We start from the raw sequence: 13,634 nt of genomic DNA, 5'->3' as shown, positions 1-13,634 counted from the left end.
CGAAATGCCCAGTAAAATTTTGTAAACGAGCTCTGCAGCAACTCTGTACAGTACTAAAAGATGCCTAGCCCTAATCACTAAACTTATAACTTTTTCTTTTTAAGCCACAGCCTTTATAGGGCCAGCTCCTAGAGCTTTCGTATCCGTTGCCTGCAGCCATGACGATTTTGTCACAGTGTTCATGCGATATCACTGTAGGTTCGGTATGACATCACCATGTGAACACCATGTTCACATCATGGGTTCACGTGAGTAAGAATGACAATATTGCTTTCTTTTTTGCCGACAAGTATTTTGACTGAAAGAAAAGCTACGCGTGCCCACAATCTCAAATTTTGGTTTGATGAAGACAAGGCTTAGATGAATGTCTGCCCATAGAGAATTTTTATATTTCTTGATCAAGGTAACATCATGTGCAACTACTGCAAGCATCCCATTCTCAGAGTTTCAGCTTCCTGCAATGCATAGTTATTCATGCAGGCTGAAAAGCCGGGTTTCATTTTTTCGATCCAAACCAGTAGAATGGATTGCATAAAGAAAACCTTCTCAGATGATGTTAGCGTTGGCAAGTTAGGTAATTAGAGCTGCCAGAATGGATATGCCCATGAGCTATACAGATACCAAATCAATGAAACCGGCAACAATGTTATTCCCTATCTGCATGGAATGCAAGAACACACCGCCATCTAGAAAAATGGCATTTTTTCGTGCGACTACACTACGGGTCAAGTTATGGAACGAAAGGAACAATATAAAGAGCTATTCTGGCCTCTTTGACATGCCACTGCCAAAGAGCATTCCAAGTTACAGATTTACACACGCAATTGTGCTCTTATGTGGCGCTTGAGCAATTTTTGAAGTGTAACTCTAATTAACAGAGCAATGTTTCTACGGAAAACCACAGAAGCAGCATCTGCTGGTGCGCACTGTCAGCCCCAGAGTAACGACGTGCTGCTGCCTGCCGTCAGAAATAAACTGAAGTCTAAGCCGCAGTTTCTTAAAATGGGTTCCCAGGAATTTCCCAGGGTATTTTAAGGGTTTCCCCAAGCACCAAAACTCGCCCGACCGTCCCTGTCCCCAACTAAGCGTTGTTTGTTAGCTTGAATTCCTGCTCTACATCACAAATGTATAGACGTATGCAAGTACTGCCTCTGGAGTGCCGCCATCTTGCTGCTGGCGTGGGCAGATCGTCTGATAGTCAAGCATTGCTGAGCCCGTAGTACAGAATTGAGAATTCTTGAAGCCAACCATGACTGCCCGAATTTGTGTGAAAATCGAAAAACCCAAAATTATGCATACTGAGTGCTGTGTCTGTTTATCTTCCTTGGACATGTCTCGTTGCTCTTTTTAAATATTAATAATTTTTTTTAATTGCAGCTTAAAGTTTGCCCAATTTTGCCTTTTTCAATTTTCAGAGAAATTCCGATCCATTGCGGATAGTTTTAGCTACTCTGGACCATGGCCTCAGCAATGCTTGACTATCAGAAGATCTACCCACACCAGCAAGATGGTGGAACCCAGAGGGCATACTTGCAAACGTCTAGAGTGAGGACAGTAAAGTCTCCATACAAAGTTTTCGGGTCTTCTGCTTGCGTGCAGCCGCAGTGCCACCCTTGCTGGTTGTCTGCTTGGAGCTCGATTGACAGTCAAACATCCGGATCCTTGGAGGCGGCAGGGGCTCTGGACGACGACTGGGGCTGCCGCCGCGCTCTGGAGTGCGGGCTATCTTGGGTCTTGAACCGAAGATCATTGTATACTCGTTGACGCTGCACAGAGGGCACTTGTCAGATAGTACACTAGTGAGGTCCCTATGGACCTTACTAGCGTACTGTAGGTGTCTCAAGAACTGCAGTTATACACTGAGCCCTGCACCATAAAGCCAGCAAACATCACCATCATCACTAATGTATGTCATGATCTAAGTTAGGGTGCAGTACAGATATTTCCCAGAAAAAGAGAATAGCGTTTCTCGACCCGCATGAATAAACTATGCATCGCAGAAAGCTTAAACTCCGTGAGAATGCGACATTAACGGTAAGGATCGGATGCAAAACCTCGAAAACGTGGCATTACCTCGATCAAAAGACAATCGACAAAAACTAAATTTTTCTACAAGCCGACGTCACTTAAGTTTAACATTGTCAAGACTAAAAATGAAATTGCAGGTGCCTGCAACATCTAATTCGGTGAAAAAAGCTCGTCAGCAAGAAAGACGACGGGCGCATTGTGTGATGTTTACGGCTTTTGAACAACAGGCATACAGAGATTTGGATTTACCGCTGACCTGGTGCTCAAAATGGTGAGACCACTTCGGTTCCTTTGCGATAGGCGTAAATGCAATTTTAAGGAAGAACAACCGAAGAAAGAAAATACGGTCGTCGATCATTGGGGACGAAATGCGGCGTAAGGAGGGATCGATGTGAAACGTGCTCGCGGTTGGTCTTGTTGCTTCTGTTTCAAAACGTGGAGACAAATAAAATGTTTTGAAACATGGAAGATCGTTATCAGCGACCCAAACGCAAGCTCCAAGGAACAAGACAGTTGTGGCTGCGCCCATCGACGCCGATAGTCTGCTACATTTGGTGGTCGACGCTGCCACAAATACAGGATTACAGGATTGGTAGTAGAGACCGAGGGAAGTGTGAAATTGCGCACAAAATAATAGGTTATACTGGCTATGCAGTTTTACGGAATGCAAACGTTCGATGCGAAATTTGAAAGGTGCAGAAAGATTTCTAAGCTAGGTGGCGCAAGCTACTGCCCAATATAAGGGGACACAGCCGCCAGCATCCATCTATTGGTATAGCCAGTGCCGGCAACTCCATCGCCGCTGGTTCGAACATTCCTCCGTCCCCGCACCGTCCCATTTTCGGCACGGCGCCCACGGCGCTTTCGCCGGGACAGAATGAAACGCCGGCTGTGTGAATGAGGCCTCAGAGACACCTGCCTTCTTTTTAGCATCATGGCAGCCTAAAGGTATCTGTGGTGCAAAAAGAATGGAGAAATCAACGAAGCAGCTAAGGACAGGAATACAGCCTCCTGGAGCCTACAGAGTTTCCAGAATACAAATTAGTCTGCTCAAGATAAAGATCCTACTTATAAAAAAAAAAAAAAAAAAAGTATCCGAAATGTATGGCATTTTCCGATTTCGCGGGGACACCCGTCTCCCCGGCTTAGTGACGTTGGGGCGGTTGGTTAGCTGCCCCACCCCAGAAGCACGCGATTGCTTCCCCACGGGGCGGATCGTAGACTCTCGATCCCCATTTCTCTTCCTGGCCAAAAGGTGGCGCTTCGATGGTGGCTGGCGAGGCTCTGAGAAATCTCCTTGCCCGTTGGTCATAAAAGAGATGGGCAAGAAGGGAGGGGGGGGAAGACCTCTTTCTGAGCGGATATCTGCCACAGAATTAACTGGCAAGGGCTTGTGGGGGAACGGGATCTCTGGCGGCCACGGGATTTAGGCCTACTTTGTAAAAAGTCCTATATAGTAAGTGTTTATTTGTAGTGTTTGTTATTTATATATAATGTTTGTGGCGCATCATAAACAGGAGCGGAGGTTCGCTCCCTTAAACGAACCAACGTCTGGGTTTGTTTCTGGGCTGGTCGGCTGACCACTGAGGTCGGCTTGCTGGCGGGGGCACACAATTTTCCTACAAATGTCAGAAAGTAACCTTGCTTTCAGACACGACCCTTAGATTCCATCTGGGACTTTGTGTTTCTGGACATGAATTACGGCGGTGCCCATGTAGACCGGTCATGAATTCAGTAGATGATCCGGCTCCAGCTCCAGCTTTTAGGGGTGAAGCTCCTTACGGGCTAGCCATGTCCGTATGTCCGTCCGCCGTCCGATGTGCCCCTGCTCGTGAGCTCACAAGCAGGAGCTCACGAGCTCCTGCTCGTGAGTTCAGCAGTGAAAGCAAGAAAAAAAAAAGAGAAAAAAAAAGAAAAAAGAAGAAAACAAAAATAGGGGGCTCTGAGATGCCATTTCATCGGTCTTCTTAAAAAGGAAAAAGAAGAAAACCCCACATTCGTCTACTGACATGAATGAAAACGGCACCATCAGCACTACCTATGACCAAAATCAGTATCATCAGCACCACCCGAGCTTCGCCCCAATCAACATCATTCACCACGTGGAGATGCGGTAATTTTTATCCTCGATAAGACTTCACACATGCAGCGAAGGCCCGACGAAAGGCAAAGGGAATGTGTTCAAGGTGGAGTGCCCCTACTTAGTCTCGCAGCGACTTTAACAGGGGTGGCCAGAGTGACAAGGGTTTAGAGCCGAAGACAAAACTACAAAGGTTCAGAGAGCCGCAGGAAAAAGAAAGAAGGGGGGGGGGGGGGGGGGGGGGGGGGGGGGAAGGGGGCTACTTTTAACAAGAAACAATATCAATGGAATCATCCTCCCCAAAAGAGATAAGTATACTTATCGACTACAACAAATAACACTAGGCAGCAGAACGTTTCTTTAACAGCTAAGCAAAAATGAATGCATGGTTCGCTAGCCAGCCACTGCCCCTGCACAGTTGTGTGTGTACGGTTCGAAATTCTTTCTGGAACAATGAGGAAAACCGGGTCACGAGACATTTGTGTCAAAAAGAAGTCCAGCTGTATGTACGCAGTGTAGTACAAAAGTGCCAAGAATGTGTACTTTTTTTTTTTAAAAATTCTAGATCTATTTTGTTTTGGGAACACAGGAGAAGGAGAGAGGCACGCTCACCAGGGAGCCACGAGCCACACTTGGACCTGCGAAGAGCCGCATGCGGCTTGCGAACCACAGTTTGGCCACCCCTGGACTATAGTAATGATGACAGCAAGAAAAACATGTTCTATGGTTTTCCTGTAATATGCGTGACTACTATTGAATTCATGTTTTGTGAAACCTTTGCACTCATAATACAGAGCTTCGTTCAGAGTCATCAGTTCAGTCAATGCCCCCCCAAAAATATGGGGCGCATCAGTATATTAGCTCACAGATTTCACACATGGCAGCCCATTATGACCTCCAAGGCTTGAGGCAGTGTGCATCTCCCAATGGCAACAGTCATTTTGTTTCAACCCTAAGCCTTCTTTGCACACAGCTGAACCTTTGGCCTTAGCACCTGACAAACAAAACGCTTAAAAAAACCAAAGGCGACATTTCTTACTCGAGCTCTCTCAGTGGAGAGGCAGTCGTTGCCCGGCCCGCAACAGAAACCCTTTCGTCCGCCTCTTCATCAGGAAGACAGACTGAACCTGAAAACAGGAAAAAAAAGTTAACAAAAAAGGGCTTCAAGTAGAAAATTTGCAGGTTTACAGACACTAATTCGGATGATGCTCTTTCAGATGCTTGCAGCATCTGCCTGCTGTTAGCACCGACAGGCTGTTCATTCCAACTGCGCTTCCGATTTCACAAAGTTTGTACAGGTTTCTCTCAATTACCACGCAACTTTCCTGGGGTAAATCTGGCGGGTCAAGGACAGAGCACAGAGCTCGCCTGATGTACTGAAAAAAATGCCAATTTATTGCCTCACACACCCTGCTCTGGGTCATCATAGCTGAATTACATTGCATAAACTTTTAGAGCAATTTATGATAATAGAGGTGAAGTTTTTAAAGTCTCCAAAGGCAGCCTCAGCCTTTGGAGACACCAAAGACTTGGGATGCCTGCCAACCATGCCCAGGAAAATGAAAGACACTGGAACACAAAAACCAGCTTCAAGCCCAAGATTATGCTTCGTTTCAACATAAATGAGAGCAAAGTAGAAGCTACAAGAGCGAGCGACACTTTGACTATGTTTACCATGGACATGCGCTCTTGCAGTGAAAGGGTCATTAAAGGCAACACGTTGCAGTTTGTAGCTTCAGCTTCGCTTATACTTATAGGGAAATGACGGTCAATAAATGAGTGTTCGAGACAAACCTAAAACTTCAAAGCAACTTGCCGCTTTGACAGGGAGAAAGAAAAAACAGAGGAATCAAACAACAAATCTGGAGGGATAGAGCACAATCTCCGAGCACCTTGGTGTGCCCTTCACCACAGATCCAAGAATATGTATGACATAGTCACCAGGGAGTGTGAGACTAAATGTACCTCCATTGAACAGCTACCACAACTTGTAAAAATTGCAAGGTTGACTGCGAGCCTAGCCAGCTCGAATGAGCACACTGTGGCAGATTTGTGGTCGCACTGCGCTAATCTAATTGACCTTCCCCATAAGCCCCTTTAATGCTGGCCCCATTCACTTGTATAATTGGCACACCAATTATACGAGCCCATGCACCAGACTTCTTGCAAAGCGTGCACATAGCCAATTACTTAGATCTACCGAAGGGATTTTAGTGGCAAATGGGACAGCACCAGGGACATAATTGTTTCCAGTTTTGCTATCCGTGCTGAATCTTGGCAGTGCCTTACGTCGCACTCGGTGCCACAACAGAACAAGTAGCTTTATTGCACGGAAATTTTATCAAAGCCCTATCATTCAGATTGATTGATTAGTTTTATGGCGCGAGAGCAACTAGGCCAAAATGCGCCAGCTGCATAAACTATTGCATGAAAAGGGTTAAGGAGAAGACAGAGCTACAGTAGCTGGTGATGCAATAAAAGAGTGAACATAAATCATGTATAAGATATGAACATGAATTTCAGGTAAGAATAGAAGTTATAATCAAAAAAACAATTATCTGCAATGGGGAAAAAAAAAATCCTGGTAAAAAAGGAGTTACAACAGGTGTAGATAGCATGTTCTAAGAAATTCCAAAACCTTAATGAAAGGTACAAGAGGTTTACCTCCTAGCAGAAATGTGAAATGAAATTAATATAATTTAAGGACAATAAGGACATACAGACTACCACTTATTAGGACTAACTAAGGAAAAGAAATGATCAATTTTCAGGTTCCCCAGCTCCTGAATGCAGTCGGCAATTTCATAATTACTGCAAACCAAACTACATTTAAAAAAGATCTACGCTTCTTTTTGATTGCCATTGAGATGATAATTCTACAGACATGTTGAAATACATTTTTAAATATTCATCCACTTTTATCACAAATCTTGTATACCTTGTAATCACGTTTATTTTTAGATTTTATTATGTGGACAATGCCAGATTGCCATTTTTATATGTGCCAGGAATTTATGAATGTGTAATCTAGCTTCTTCACTTTTATGATTTTTACCGAAAGTGCTTTCCTTATTTTTAGTTATTTATTTTTTGTTTGATGTCTTACATTACTTTTTAATCTTTGTTTTTACGACAATGTTAACATAAACAACATCAATGTGTGCTAGAATTCCTTTACAATTTTATGTGTGCATCCATTATCTCTAGTGTGTATGTGTGTGCGTATCTGTTATATCTTGTATTTTTCTCTTGTCGAAGTTTAGCCCTTAGTGCTGTTGCCGTGGCTTTAAAGTGACTTTTTGTCATGAAAGATGGTATAATATAGAATTATAACTCCATAGCTATCCGCTCTGAACTGTCCTAAAGCAATGCAACACATGAAAATGACAAATTTATAAGTGATTTCAAAACAATAGTTTTTCTATGCAGACACGTCCACTTTCATCTTTGAACATTTGCAATTTTTTTTTGTACTTCACTCAGGTTAACAAAATTTGGCACAAATGTTCTCAACATCAACAGAAACAACAAGCACCGTAAATGTAATTTAAATCAGACAAGTGGTTTAAATATTAACTTTTTTGGGTAGTGTCCCCCCACTTAAGCATCCTGTATCGCTACACAGTATCATAAGCTTTCTCTAGGTCAAAAAATATGGAAACACAGTGCTGTTCATGAACAAGTTTCCAGGTGAACAAGATGATCTAATGTTGATTGCCCCATTTTAAAACCACACTGATTGGGACCTAAAATTCCCTCAGTCTCAGAAAAATACTAATCGTCTATTTATTAGTTTCTCACAAGTTTTCCCAAAGCAACTGGTCATCGCAATGAGACAATAACTTGCTGGCAGAGCAGAGTCTTTACTGGGTTTTAGCAGGGGAATTACATGGGCCAGTTTTTAGCACTGAGGAAAGGCAGAAGCTTCCCTCAAATGATTAAAAAAGGTTAACAAATGGCGTAGATATTAAACAGACAAGTGCAGCAACATTTCATAGTCGACTTTGTTAGGTCCAGGTGCTGACTGCTTTTTTGACTTAAGGACCACCTCGAGTTAGCACATGTGAAAGGCTGGTTGTATACAAGAGTGCCTAATCCTGACATAGCAATTGTTATATGAACTAGAAACTTCCCAAAAATGTTCTGCAAGAAAATTTGCCTGGTCCTTCAAGGTTGGCGACGGCAAGGCTAAAAGAGGTGTCTTAAAAGAGGGGTGGTTGCCCCGAGTTTTCCTCGCTCGGTCCAACACCTCTTTCGAAATGACAGAACTGTTCACCTTGGAAACACATTTCATCCACAAGCTTTTCTTTGCTTGCTTCCTTGTCCAACGAGCCTTTGCTTTACATTTTTAAAATTTTAAACTATCTTGCTCCAAACCGTTAGGTAGCAGGGACCCCGTAACCGGAGGGGAATGGAGGCTTGAGCACCCGCTGACATTTTCCAGGGGGTGCTGAGCAATATGCTGAGCCCCTGTGCGTGCGTACTGAACAATGCCTGCACACCCCCCCTCCCCCGTGTTCCCGTTGTAGCTCAGCTCTGCCAAGCCACGTACAGTAAAACCTCGTTATAACAAAGTTGAAGGAGCGGTCGTAGTTATTTCGTTAAAACCATTAGTTTGTTATAGCCAATGTCCATTTCTCCATACTATTAGCAAGCAAGGGGAATTATGATTGCTTTGTTATATCCATTAGTTTGTTATATCCCATTTTGTTATAACGAGGTTTTACTGTACTTGACTAAGGGCAAGCACGTGGCTCCGTTTTTGTTACGACTGGCTACCCACCGAATCACAGCACAACCCTTGTCCACGAAATTCCAGAAAAAAATTACGAAGTAAAGCAAAGTGTCAGGAAACCGCAGACGACGCGGCAACTTCGAGAAAATGGGGAGAAAAAGTAAAAGCCGGCACCTTCGGAGCACTGTCATGTGGATCTCCTTTCTTCCCCTGTTTAGGGATGGTGGGAAAGACCCCCTTTGAGCAGTAATAGCTTTTCGGCCCAAATGAGGGGCGCCCCAATGTCTGATCCCGCTTTGACGACTTTTCGAAAGGCGGCATCGGTCTTTGTGCTTTGTGTCGCGAACCCCGTGCTAACCGCAGAGTCAAGAGTCTTGGCGTGGGAGAGAAGCGCCCTTGCGGTCAAGGTTACTGAATTGGGATATTAGGGAATGGCCACGGGGCATTGTTTACATCCGGCGGAAAGGGATAAGATGAGCCTCCACAATCTCTCCGAGATTGGTGTGATGTTCACTGGCACTGGGACCAATAATATTGTATAATGCTTCGATTGGTCAGGCCCAGTGTCGGCACGCTGTTTTAACCCCCTGGCAAGCCAGGAGAAGTTTATAGTTGGAACAGACCTGTGCGCGGACCCTCGTGTTCATCTCTCGCGGTCCGCCGGTCTGTGTAGCTTTGTTTTGCGCGGCAAGCACTTTGAGCACCCACGGTGCGCGGTGGGCACTTGGCACTGAGGCACATCACGTCGACGTTTAATTGCCGCAGGCGACGGCGGGGAGATGGTTCACGCGAGAAGAAAGACCTTCTTGAACGAGGGACTGTACAGATGTAGCATGTTAAGAGGATGCAGTATCCAAACTTCCAAGGAAAAAGGAGGCCTTAGCGGCGACACAGGCTGTCAAGGGAGAGATCGCACTGCAGTTTGTGTTAAAGCGCCGCTATCACGGAGGTCGTCGGAGACGTCAAAGAATCGCGGCATTCTAGCCTGTATTTCTGCGTCTGCTTTTCGAACCACCGTTTCGTTCTTGGTGAGCCAGCATGCTATGTTCAGGCGGGCACCCCATTATAAACCCAGACTGTTTTGAAACGTGCCGAAATAAAAAAAGGGAATCGGCAGTGAAGGTTTACTACAGAACAACAAGCGCGTCCACCGGTGGTGTACAGTGAAAGCTCGTCAATTCGAACTTCAATAATTCAAAATTATGTATAATTCAAACTGTACGGTTTGGTCTGGCCAAGCTCCATAGAAGTCTATGTATGAAGAAGTCCGTCAATCCGAACGCGAGTAGGTTCCGCCAAGGATAATTCGAACTATGTGCCACCGCGCCGGCGGCTTCGCGCCTGGCACACGGCCAGAGAAACGCGCCCCGCTGCCTACACACGAGGCTGCGTCGCCTCCGAAACGGAGAAAACGGTGAGAGAAGGCGAAATTGGGAAAAACCTAACCGGCGCGGAGGCGGCCAGAAGGCAGCGGCGGCTGCCTCCTTTTCGTTCTACGTACACGTGACCTCCGAGCGAGCGATCTTGGAGGCTTTGCAAATCTTGTCGTGTAGCTGCTGTTGTTGAGCGGCAGATGGCGCGGCAAGCACCAAAACACAGCGAATCAAGTGCGTCGCAGCTGCGCTTGCAATCAAGAACCGACGATCGGGGCCATCACCACCTTCGCCAATGTATGTTCGGTGCTCTTCCCCTCTTCTACTTTTACAACGCTTACGCTCGCGCATCTTTGTCTCGGCAGTCTCTGTCGGTTGTGCACGTGGTATTCCAGCTTTAGAGTAACCGGCTGTCGTGATTCTTTGCGGTGGTGTTAAGCCTCAGCTAACTTTCGTTTTGGTGGACATTGGTTGTGTGGCTCAGTCAGACCAAGAGCTGCGACTTGAAGGTGGAGTGTGCCCGCGGCAAATACCGCGCCCAAACACTGCAAGAGAAGAGTGACATCCTGCGGGAAGTGGACGCCGGACTCTTGTCAAAGCAAGAAATTGCGAAGAAGCATGCAATACCGAAAAGCACACTATCTGCTTACATAAAGAATAAGAGGGCTATTGAAGACGCCTTGGCGGCAAAAGTTGCCAACGAAAGGAAGAGGATGTGGCCCGCAAAGTATCCCGACCTCGAGAAAGTGCTTCTGCTTTGGATTAAGGACATCCGTGCACAGGATATTCCACTGAGCGGCCCTGTCATACTGGTGAAGACTTCGCCCAGCAGCTACGTTACGACGACTTTGCTGCTTTAGATGGGTGGCTGCACTGTTTCCGTGAGCGTTACGACCTCGTTTTCCGTGCTGTGTCGGGAGAAGCAAAGGCCGCAAATGTTGAAACGTGTGAAGCTTGGCACTCCGAGGTGCTGCAAGGCCACATGGAGAAGTACTCTCCGCAGGACATATTTAATGCGGACGAAACTGCTTTATTTTTCAAACTGCTGCCCGCCAAAACAATCGCATATAAAGGCGACAAGTGCACTGGAGGGAAAAGAAGCAGAGAGAGGATAACTGTATTGGTTGCAGCGAACATGACAGGAACTGAAAAGCTGCCACTTTTGGTCATCGGTAAATCAAAAAGTCTTCGTTGCTTCAAGAACGTCCGGTCGCTCCCAGTGAACTATGCGGCCAACAAAAAAGCATGGATGACGGGGGAACTGTTCGGACAGTGGCTAGCAAAGATGGACAAAAGGTTAGAGCGTTGTGGCCGGAAAGTTCTGCTTCTTGTTGACAACTGTTCGGCTCATAAGGTCGAAGTTGGGACAAAGGCCATTGAGCTAGTTTTTCTTCCACCTAACACAACAGTGGCATTGCAGCCCATGGACCAGGGTATCATCAAAAATTTTAAATCATTTTACCGGTGCCATTTGTTGGAGTGAATTATTTTGTGTAATAACTATCAGGTGACGCTCCTAAGTGCGCTACACATGCCTTTGCGTGCTTGGGAGCAAGTAACTGCAGTTACGATAGCAAATTGTTATCGCCACTGCAGCTTCAGCGCGCAAGCTCAAGCTCTGCAACAAGGAAACCAGCCACTTGAGCTCGAAGATTGCGTCACCGCTCCCATCGCGGACGTTTTGGACGACATCTCCTTTGCGGACTGCTATGTCGATGTGGACTCGAGTGCAATGGTGTGTGGTGCGCTGACGGATGAAGAAATCATTTCTCAGGTCAGAAGCGCTGAACCTGTCGCTGCCAGTGACGAGGAGGAGGAGGAAGACGAAGCACCAGTGCGGCCCTCCGCTGCGGAGGTCATGGCTGGATTGAATGCCGCCCGTCTCTTCTTCAGTTTTGAAGAGGGGGAAGAGGAGGCCCCGCGTTACATTCGCTCGTTAGGGCAAAAAGTGCTAGCTGTGGCCTTCAAGAAAAAAAGGCAGACTACGAGCACGGAAGTTTTGAAGCATTAAATTGCCGACATGCCCAACTGCTTCCAAATCACAGTAAGTACACTGTCCTTCACTTTCGTTTGTTCGAACTGAGGCGGCTTCCTCTTGCGGTTCGAATAACCAAGATTTTACTGTACTCGTGGAATGTGTCCACGATTAAAATACACCTTCCCTAAAAATGTGAGCTTTCTATGTGCAGGCGCCAAATTTTTCACTGCATTTTACATCGACACCGTAGATTGATGCCGCCATATAGCTACTACTATTGAATCAGAATGTGTCAACATCTCATTGTTTTGTGACAGAAATGGACACATGGTATAGGTAGTGATAATAAACCTTCCATAAACAGTAAAATCTCGGTAAGGGTTGTTTTTGCTAGGGGAAGGACATTAGTGCCCTGGTGCACTGCCCACCACGGAGCCCAACAAAGGGGGTAGGATGGGCTTGGCTGACACAATCACACTACCAGTGTTGCCAGGGCACTGGTAGTGCCCGAGCAGCACTGGTGTGGTTGCAGGGACAAGACTTGTCTCCACCCAAGGTTGCCGCTTGCCATCGAAGAAGGTGAAAAAGGAAACATGAGAGTGTAGAAGGAAAGATAAAGAAACGGAAGGAAAAGTGAAAGAAGGAAGAAGAGGGTAGAAAGGGCGACTGACTGAATCATCCTGGTCGGGTCAAGCCAGGACACCCGTCTACGAGAAGCAGGGGCCGAAGCGGCATGGACACTTTGCAGCAACTGTGCATGGGCGGCGCCATAGCAGACCTTCAATTTTAATTTCCTACTATTACGATTGCTTCACTTCATCATGACCACAGCAGGGCGAATTATTGCCATTTCTAGATTCTACTGTGTCCTTCTCCCCAGCATTGGCCTTTCTGGAAGCTTGTCAATGCCCGCTTTGCTGGTTCGGCATTTGGGTAAGACGAGAGAAGAATCTGGCGCATGTGTAGAGCGTCTATATTGCCTTGGCCGGGGGCCCCGAAGGGTCAAAACATACCCCAGGCTCAGCTCAACCACCGGGATTCCCTTTTTCCCGGACACGGTTTAAGTCACGCGCAGCCAGGCGTGGCTGGGTGAGCCCGCATGGCATGGAATTCATAGTGACGCCACTCACCAAGCACCTACTAAAGTAGGTGCCCCCTGCGTGTGGGTGTGGCAGCCCACGTAGCTGGGGTATGCAATGATGCCATTCACTAAGCATTGGTGTAGGCACCCCCAGCAGGGATCGTTCAGATTCCTCAGGTTTCTTTCCTAGACCACAACAATCGGCCATGCGCATGCGCAAAGAAGGGACAGAATCTTATTCGAGTACCATAATATATTGAGCAAGTATCCATGCAAAAGTTGTAGATAACCGTGAAGAAAAAAAATGAGGACGAGCACTTGTTAGGTTCGAGAGCAGAAAATCAGAAAAGCCACGCGGG

The 13,634-nt window shown here is 46.2% G+C and overlaps 1 protein-coding gene across 1 annotated transcript in view; it reads right to left on the bottom strand.

Moving 5' to 3' along the window:
- LOC8050718 (nascent polypeptide-associated complex subunit alpha, muscle-specific form) overlaps positions 1–13,634 on the bottom strand; it is an 89,114-nt gene that overhangs the window by 27,196 nt on the left and 48,284 nt on the right. The window contains exons 7-8 of the mRNA XM_042290950.1: positions 5,148–5,235; positions 1,570–1,766 (exon numbers count right to left, since the gene is read on the bottom strand). Coding sequence (XP_042146884.1) covers positions 1,570–1,766; positions 5,148–5,235 — 285 coding nt within the window. The remainder of the gene's footprint in view (positions 1–1,569; positions 1,767–5,147; positions 5,236–13,634) is intronic.

This window comes from Ixodes scapularis, unplaced genomic scaffold (assembly GCF_016920785.2).
Source record: "Ixodes scapularis isolate PalLabHiFi unplaced genomic scaffold, ASM1692078v2 PGA_scaffold1__304_contigs__length_218370807, whole genome shotgun sequence".
NCBI lineage: Eukaryota > Metazoa > Arthropoda > Arachnida > Ixodida > Ixodidae > Ixodes > Ixodes scapularis.
The sequence above is the reverse complement of the archived record's forward strand: the minus strand, read 5'-3'. Positions and strand labels throughout refer to the sequence as shown.